Source organism: Anoplophora glabripennis, unplaced genomic scaffold (genome assembly GCF_000390285.2).
Source record: "Anoplophora glabripennis isolate ALB-LARVAE unplaced genomic scaffold, Agla_2.0 scaffold166, whole genome shotgun sequence".
In the NCBI taxonomy this organism is placed as follows: Eukaryota; Metazoa; Arthropoda; class Insecta; order Coleoptera; family Cerambycidae; genus Anoplophora; species Anoplophora glabripennis.
In genome coordinates, this window is record NW_019416519.1 from 539,060 (window position 1) to 548,354 (window position 9,295).

At 30.6% G+C, this 9,295-nt stretch overlaps 1 protein-coding gene across 28 annotated transcripts in view; it reads right to left on the reverse strand.

Moving 5' to 3' along the window:
- The window catches only part of LOC108907022 (microtubule-actin cross-linking factor 1), a 389,967-nt gene that overhangs the window by 198,340 nt on the left and 182,332 nt on the right, over positions 1-9,295 (reverse strand). For all 28 annotated transcript variants that reach the window (XM_018710510.2, XM_018710500.2, XM_018710502.2 and 25 more), the window contains exon 3: positions 5,401-5,462. In XM_018710510.2, coding sequence (XP_018566026.1) covers positions 5,401-5,462 — 62 coding nt within the window. The remainder of the gene's footprint in view (positions 1-5,400; positions 5,463-9,295) is intronic.

The window sequence follows — 9,295 nt, forward strand, 5'->3', positions numbered from 1 at the left end:
ATTAATTCCTAATTTGGATCCCAATTCAGTTTTAGTAGTCGATAATGCATCGTATCATAATGTGCTGGTAGAGCCTAATCCAACTTCTAACTGGCTGAAAGCAGATATGCAACACTGGCTCAGAGAACGTGGTATTGTTTTTGGAGACAAAGAAACTAAACCTGAACTATATGCAAAAATAAAACTTAATAAACCACAAAATAGTGTTACTATAATGGATAGATTATTAGCCACACATGGCCATATTGTGCTGAGATTACCACCGTATCATCCTGAATTGAATCCAATAGAAAAAATATGGGCAATCGTTAAGAATGAAGTAGGAATATGCAATACGACATTTAAAATGGACGATGTTTGGAGATTAGCAGAAGAAAAATTGGCAAATGTCACAAATGATGTATGGAACAATGTCTGTCAACATGTGGAAAAAGTAGAAGAAGAATATATTAGCCGCGAACATTTCATTGACGAAGTCAATGAACTTATAATACGCATAGACGATAATGATAGTGATGAAAGTGATTTCTTTAATTCCTCAGATAATGATGATAATGATGATGACTTGGGTTGTTAACCNGTACAAATCTTTGCGAGGATAATACGATATATTTGCTATACATAATAATTATATTTTACATAGTTTATACACAATACATTTTTGAACGCGTACACATCTCTACCAAAATTTGACCTATTCTTCGGGTTAAATACACACATTGTCCGCTCTCTACTCATTACTATCTCTACTTGTTCATTTTGATGATAGGATGAACGTTGGAAAACAAGTCTAAGATAAAGACTTAACAAAAACAGTGCGGACATGATCACGTAAGTACGTGTTACGGAATTTGATTGTTTATTTATGATTCACTCCCCGCTGATTCATTTAAGAATGTCTTGCCCATTTAAGGTAGACAGCGGTGATACTAATAATTTCTATTGCATTAATTGCGCAGGCGATTTCTTCATGAATTAGCAGTAGTCGCTTATTTCCTTTGTATTTTAATTTTAACGAAATCATTGCATCCTTCGAGAGCTATTAGTGAGTTCCTTATTTGTTTTCTACTTTTATAGCCGCGTCCAGATGATTACCCTAATGAGTTTTACTGGTTTAATGGGTCTAGCCTTCCTTTTTATTCAAGTCAGTAAATCACCGGTTAACAAAGGCTACTGAATTTCTGTAAACAAACGCGGTTTATACAAAGGCTTTTTGGATTTTGCATGCATTAAAAATAAATAAAAGTAAGCAGACGATTATTAATTAGCTGGTGACTGGATGTTTACAGCTTTGGGCAAAGATGACAGAAGTGACAAATGATCGGCACATTCTTTGTCTGTCTTGACATTCTCGGATTAGGAATAGGGTTCAAAACAAAATATGGTTTCAATTTGAAGTAGATACTTCAATAATGTATAAATTTAAATATAAAATATACTGTTATAAACTACTGGAAATAATTTAGGGAACAAAAAATCCATAAAATGTTTTAGTGATTTTGAAAGTTGAAAGGCTCTCAGGGAAAATGGTCGTGCTGAAATAAAAAAAATCATTTTGAAGCTTTTAATTCTCTAGTTCCAAGAAACTTTTTCTCGAGCAATCAAAAGAATTACCTCGAGAAAAAATTATCAAGTTTTCTTTTAGGTCCGCGGAATGCTAAACAATTTTTCGGACTTGACATTAATTTGAAGAAAGTGCAAGAAAATACATTTTGCGGTTTTTTAGAAAATCTATAACTAATTTACAAATATTGGCAAGATCATCGAACCGTTTTTCTGTTCCAAATGATTTATATTTGTTTCTGACATGTGTCGGCCTTTGCATAACATAGTTACACTAACTAAACTTTATTTAATTGCATTAAATGCAAAGTTGATACCCCAAGGTATTCATTCCTCGATTTACATACATTCATAATATTGACTTTCGATATTTTCTGCGAAGTTTACTTAAGTTTCAAAAAACAGTTTTTTCCAAAACTACTTTTTCCAGTTAAAAAAATGTATCAAAAGATTTTGTAAACTTTCTTTTTTTTTGTCAGAAACGACTGTGTTTTTGTTTTGTTTTCTCAAACATCCAGCAACTTTTCCAAAAAAAATATTATTTTGAAATTTGTTTTACTCTTTTTTTTTAAATTTAAACGATATCTAATATAAAATGTGCGAAAAGTGGAGAAATATTGATGATGTAATGTTTAGGAGAAATAAACGTGCTCCTTTAATTTTTCCCAAAATGTTAATCATTTAGAACAGAAAACGGTTTCATGGATCAACTTGTCAATGTACAGGGTTATTATAGGTATATCGAGATAAGTTTTTCTCAACATTAGTCTTTTCATCAAGTCAGCGGCAGACAATAATTTCCATATATCTTTAAGAAATGAAAGGAAACTTTCATTACCAGATTGACGATTGACCACAAAATACGAGATTTTTCTTTGGTAAATATAAGTACCTTTTAAAATAATTCACATATCTATCTAAATAAAACAACTAAAACTATATTTTTTAAAAATTCAATAAACACAGTCTTAAATTTTCAATTAAATTTGCAACTAAATATTATTTTTTTAAGAAATCTAACTGTTAACCTTATTTGTATAGGTATGTCACTAAAATGGATGAATTTGACAACACTTAAGGAATTGCACAGAAAAATATAAAAAAACGTAGTGATGCTAATACGTGCATATCAATGTTTTAAAATATTCTAAAAATTACTACATTTTGCCCTGGATTTTAGAGTAAAAATAGAACATATTAAAAAAATAATATGTTTTAATTTTCTGATGTAGATAAAATGTTGGAAAATATACCACATCAATTGTGAACATCAATAGAATTACAGAGGTGTATACTGCCAGTTGGCACTTCTTAAAACCAGTGTGTTATATTTCGATCAAATCTAAATTTCCGGAAGTCGAAGTGCCGAAAAATGTGGTCGTACATCTTTCTGTCAAGACTTAAAATAATATTAATATAAACTGAATAACTGAAATACTTTAAGAAAAAGAACAACTATAAATTGAATCATAACAGGAAAATCGTATTAATTCAATGTCGGGTGAAATTCATAGCTTATCCAAAAAAATTGGGAATAGATGCGGCATGAGAAATTTGTAAAATCCTTAGTTTCTGAGAAAAAAATTATTAAAGTTGTAGTACATTCAAGCATTACATAGCTGGACATCTGTAGTCTCTAGCGTCATTCGCAATACGCGTGGCCTCAGCGACTCCGAATACAGAAATCCGATTTTACAATCGTCGTTGGATTAGTGTTTACCTGTTATCTGTGGTTTTTACAATAGTTTTTTAGTGTAGTGTCAAAAATATCTTGCGTGTATAGCAACTCGAAGTTGATGAACATCGTTTTAATTTACGGTGAAGCAAGACAACATTTGTGTTCGTTCATAGAAACTGATTGTGAGTAAGACGGAACCAACGTGTTTACACGTCGCCGTCGGAGGTTAAAATTTTGAACAGTTATTGTAACATTAGGTATGCCAAATTATTTTATTATTTAAAACCACAAATTAANGACCAGTTTCCAGTGCCATGCAGAAGTGTATTTTTAAATCATTTTTGAACTGCCCCTTTTGATTTTTTCTTTACAAAATTGTATTTGTAAGAGTCCCTTGTACATCCAAATATTTTTTTTTGGATAAGTTCTGATTCACCTTGTATAGATAGTATGTAATTATATTTAGAGAGAATTGAGGGTGTAAACACAGATAATCTTTGTTACTGGATATAAAACTAACAAAAATAAAATATTTTTTTAATCAAATATTATCCGCTCTGAAATTTATAATGATATAGTTGACTTGGATTTATATACCATCATCTACAAACGTTAAGTTTACATAAAATGTCAAACATTCAAGATATTCATTAACTCCAGTAAAAAAATAAGGATGTACGTTGAATGTAGTTTAATGAAAGCTATTTTTGAGAAGTGGTAGTAGGTTTCACACGGTCTGTACTATTTCCTACACAATACAGCCTCTAAAATATGATCCCGTCATTAAATTACGTAAAGGAAAGGAAGCTTTCAAAGTGCTCCAGTACCAATTAGTAAATATTGTACAGTCGCTTCAATAACGAGCTTTGTAGACCAGCTGTTGTGTACGTTCTAAATTTATTTGTTGTGTCGTTGACATTAGGATGTAGGTACGGTCGCGACTGAAAACATAAATTTGCTGAAGTTCAAACCGAAAATAAATATTTTGTTCCCGATTTTATGTAAGGGCTAAAAATAGAGAGTATACGAACCTTGCTTCCTCATAGGCTGTTAATATTTTCGGTTGATTCTTCAAAGAGTAGGCGAAAGACGACAACAATTTTGCATTTTTTCATTTAATATCCAACATAAATAAATGAAAAATAATTAAATAACTCAAAAACTTGTATTATTAAAAGTATTGTTTGTTACTGATATTTCAGTTGCATTACTTTTCTTAATAGCTTTTTCTATGCCTATACCTATTACTTGTACAATGGAGAAGATAAACATTTTTAAAGCTCATTTTAATTATTCTTAAAAGTAAAGTAAAAATACAGTTGCTCTAATAATAAAAAATGTACGATTTAAAAATAATACCTAATACTAGATGTCTATTTCTGATTTCCAATTCCAATTTTCTGCACTTTATCTGTATTTATTTTCATTTCGTGTTGACAAATATTTAATTACCTACTATGTTTGGTTTGCCTAATTCCTTTATATTTATGGTTCATAACACACATAGGTACCTGTATTTACAATAATATAAATAGAAGTATTTTAAATTTGTAATGTTTTACGTTGCATGCAAATATTATTACATGGAATGTAAATATTATTATTTTTATGTAAGGACATTGCCTCTATTTTATTTAATTAATCTCTTCTCAAATCCATATCATTTATTCATATGAACTGATTAATTATAATTTATAGAAGATGATTTGTTCTACATTCTAAAAGGCAATTTTAATGTTACATTATAGTCAACTTTTGATTTATGACTAATTTCACTCTAAACTCTAAACGGTAAGTAAGCGACCTGTATTACCGATATTGGTGAATGGCAATGAACAATTAAATAAATCATACATAGCTTGCCAAGTGTAACACTAAATGTCTCTAAAACCCTAAATAAAAACTGAAATATTATCTTGAAATGTACTGCAGAAATGATTTTATATTTTGGAATTTCAATGACACATACCTTTTTCGGTATGCCTACATCTGTGGAGTATAATTGCAGAAAGTATAACGGTTTTATTTATTAAATTCAATTAAAATGAGGTGAGATACTTGTCGAGAGTATTGCAATAAATAACCGCTATCCTTATATGGATGTAAGATAAGTGCTACAATGAATTATTATTATTAATAACCAACAACGGAGATCTTACCTTTTTTAGATGTTTGTTGACCCATTTCGTGAACGTTTTCTTCTGTACGGCATCTCTTTCATCTGTAACGAGATAAATGCAATTACAAAAACATCATGTACAATGTAACAAATCATATCTACAGGTTAAAAAACATATAATTTTCATTTATCGTTAATTTTATTATTTGGAACCATTAATTGTATTTGGAAAAAGTAATTGCCGTTTATTTTGAATGTATTCTGTAACTTGTCTAAATTTTTTATGACGATTATACTTATTTATACTAAAAATATTTAATTGACCTAAAGAAAAAATGTGAATAAACTTTGACTACTACTTAAATATCTAAACAAAATTAAAAGTGGCTAAAAATATTCATATCTTCCAATATATCATAAAATTTAAAGAAATATATAATAATCATCTGATTATTTCATATCTATCAAATTTAATAGCATAAGCAGGAATGATGAACAATTTTTAATCTGAAACAAAGTACACATAGTATGCCGTACTGAAAAAAGAACCATTTAAATCTGGACTAAGCAATAGTACCTAATAAACATTTTCTACTAAATTTCCTGTTATAGAACATAGAATATAGAACATATTTTTCTTAAGGCACATTCACAGTCGTTACCTACACATTTGATTATTATTAGCGCAGATGAATCATCTAAAGTGAATTCATTTTATATTCATACGTTGCAATAAAAGAATACCCATTTATAACCATATACCAAAAATACCCAAAGGGCTGTTTGCTTTTAAAACAATACTAAATTGTTGGCTTGATCTTCTTTCCACTTAAAAATCATAATCTAATAATTAACAACTCCTTTAGAAAGAGAACAAACAAAGGCAAAAACTTTAATTATAGGAATCTCAAATTTCGCATTTAATGGAAACATCAAGAATCACTGAATGTGATGTTTAACTGGTTCCCTTTCTGTTTCATTCATTAAGATTCATCCCGGATGAACAGAACGTAGAACAGGTCCCACTTAACGTTCATTCCAGATCATAAATTTTGATGATTTACTGATTACCTACATGTTTACTTTTCATTTACTAGTATAGATCTGTTTTTAGAGAAAGAAATATGAATTCACAACATCTTTTACGTGGCTAGATAAACGCTGCTAGTAATTTACATATGACCTAACAGTTTTGTAATTTTCATTATATTTTGGGTTAAAAGTAATGAAACCTTTTCTAATTTTTATTGAAAGACTACTTGAAAGCAGAAATATTGGTTTTAAAAAAATAAAACTTTTCTTGATCTTGCAGGTTAAATGAAGCAATAAGTTTCCAAGTGAAGATTTGAAACACCAAATAAAAAAATATAAGAGGAAAAAGAATTTTATTACGTGGATAAAACATACAATGTGGAATAGGAATCTTGGAAATAAAGAATTTACTGCTGAAGTACGCTTGGAACATATCTGTGAATTCGTATTTTTGGTAACTGGTTCACTGTTAACAGTTTTGGCTGTCCAGTGCCAAGCGCCGGAAAGAAGGTACTACTTCAGATTATTTATTTCTAAGTAAATTTGGAGGTTATTTATATTGCAATTAATAATTACTTTGCTTAGTAGTTATATAGACCACAACTGCTTCCTACAAGTATATTTAAATTGTAAAGATTTTTCAACTAAAGATAAAGATGTAAGTAATACTTAATATTCTCGAAAAGAGTTACTCTTCTAAAGTGCCTGTTTCTTCTATATTCCTATTTAACACGGTGGACAACTCAGATTTGTTCGAGAACTTTAAAATTCCATTTACATAGAATTTAAAAAGAATTTACTATTTTGTGCGGTATACATTTTTTTAAGCTCAATAGATTAATTTCAAATGAATAATATTTTCGATATCTTAAAAAAACGAATCAAGCCAATTTTTTTAATCTTATTGGTGGTAGAAAGTCCAATTCAATTTTTGGTTTCTTGGAAAAAGGTACATATCGACCGATGCTCCCTGAAAGTTTGCGATCACCTAATAGCCTATTCGCAAAAGTTTATGACAAGATGCAGCTCTTGTAATATCAACTTTATCTGTGTTTACGTCGAGCTCTTCAAGATTCCTGTTGGCTGTCGGCTACTATAGCTCGTCAATAATTTTGGCCAGTGATCTGTTTTATCAGTGAACAAATATACTGTCGTATGAATTAAATCTATAACGAGATAAAATTCACGTAAACACTTCAGCTGTCTACACCAAAGTGAGGTTTACCAAACACATCTTTTGAGTGACAGTCGACGGAAATTTTGACGAGGAATGTGGACATCACGTTGAAGAGAGCATCGGTAGATATGCAGTTTATCAATGTAATTACCAACGACACATTTGTGAAGTCTGAATGAAATGATTACGATCAGTGCTTGTAATTACGTACATACGATCTGCGCGCGATATGTTTGCCGATGGACTTTCTGATCAATCACTCAAAAACCACTGAAGACATGGGCTTCAATCTGGATGTATTGTAAAAAACTAACCAACTAACAATTGGCGTCGATATTAAAGAGGGTCTCAATTGTCTGAAAAAAAGTTATTTGATGCTGAGGAGAATATTAGAGATTCCAATAGAGTATTTCAAATGAAGTATCAGCTATTCTTCAAGTGTGTTCGTAGAAGATACGTTAACGAGGAAAAGTGCAAAAACTATGACAATGTTAGAGTTTCCCAACAACGACCCAATTATTTTACTTCAGTTGTTGAATAATTAGAGATGCAATATTATGGAAAAGTTAAATTTATCCTTCATTTGAATACGAGCGAATTAGTATAAATTATAAGAATTTTCGCATTTGTTTAATTCCTAATAACATGATTTTTTAATTTTTAACAAAGAACGATGCATTTTAGCGAAAGTCGTTCAAAAGGCACACATATTTTAATTAGAAAGGGTCTACCCAATCTAGAATGGATCATTTGCTGTTCTAAAAACTTTTTTGGTAGTTGGAACGCCTCAGATCTCTCTTATTCCATCGCAATGGTTAATTTTTGTCGAAATGTAGGTAACTACTATAAGGAAACAGCACTATAGCAAATCTGAAATCTACAATCTTTAATGATTCTTGGGTAACTAATGAAAAACTTTGTTTTAGGTCCAGCTTTTGAAATTAGGAAATGTTTTAGGGGAAATGTTCATCTTATTCTTTTGTGTTGATGAAAGGAAACAGCCCCTTTTACAGATTCCGACAGAGCAGTTAGCGGTTCCTCAAGTTTATTCGTAGAAGACACGTTTACGAAGAAAAGTCCAAAAACTACGACAGTTGTTGAATAATTAGATATGCAATATTATGGAAAAGTTTTAAATAAGAGCGAATTAGTGTAAATTATACAAATTTTCACCTTTGTTTCACTCCTAATGACGTGATTTTTGAAATTTTAACAAAGAAAGATGCATTTTAACGAAAGTCGTTCAAGAGTCAAACGTAACGAGCGTTCAAATAAAAACGTGGTCAAAGTTGGCTCTGACACATTGGACGTAGGGAGCAGCTTATAGCGACCAACTTAACCTCATTTCTCAACGAGCTGTATAGCAGCTGTCAGTTTCAATAACGTTAATGACTATATAACTTTATTTTAAAGAATAATCGTGATAACAATAACAAACAATTAAAGGAGCTGCGGAAAGTGTCCCCCTCCTTGTTATAACAATAAATTAAAGCAGCTGCTGAAAGTGTCCCCCTCCTTGTTCCAAGCACTTTTCACACCTGTTCCTCAAAGAATTAAAGACATTTTCTAAGATGCTCGGGGTATTGTTAATTTCACGAATCTTGTCTATAAGTCGAGCCTGCAGATGGTTTAAATCAGGAATAGGCAGTTCAAAAATAGTGTTTTTAAGGTAAGGCCACAAAAAGAAATCACACGGCGTAATATCACATGACCTCGGTGGAAATTC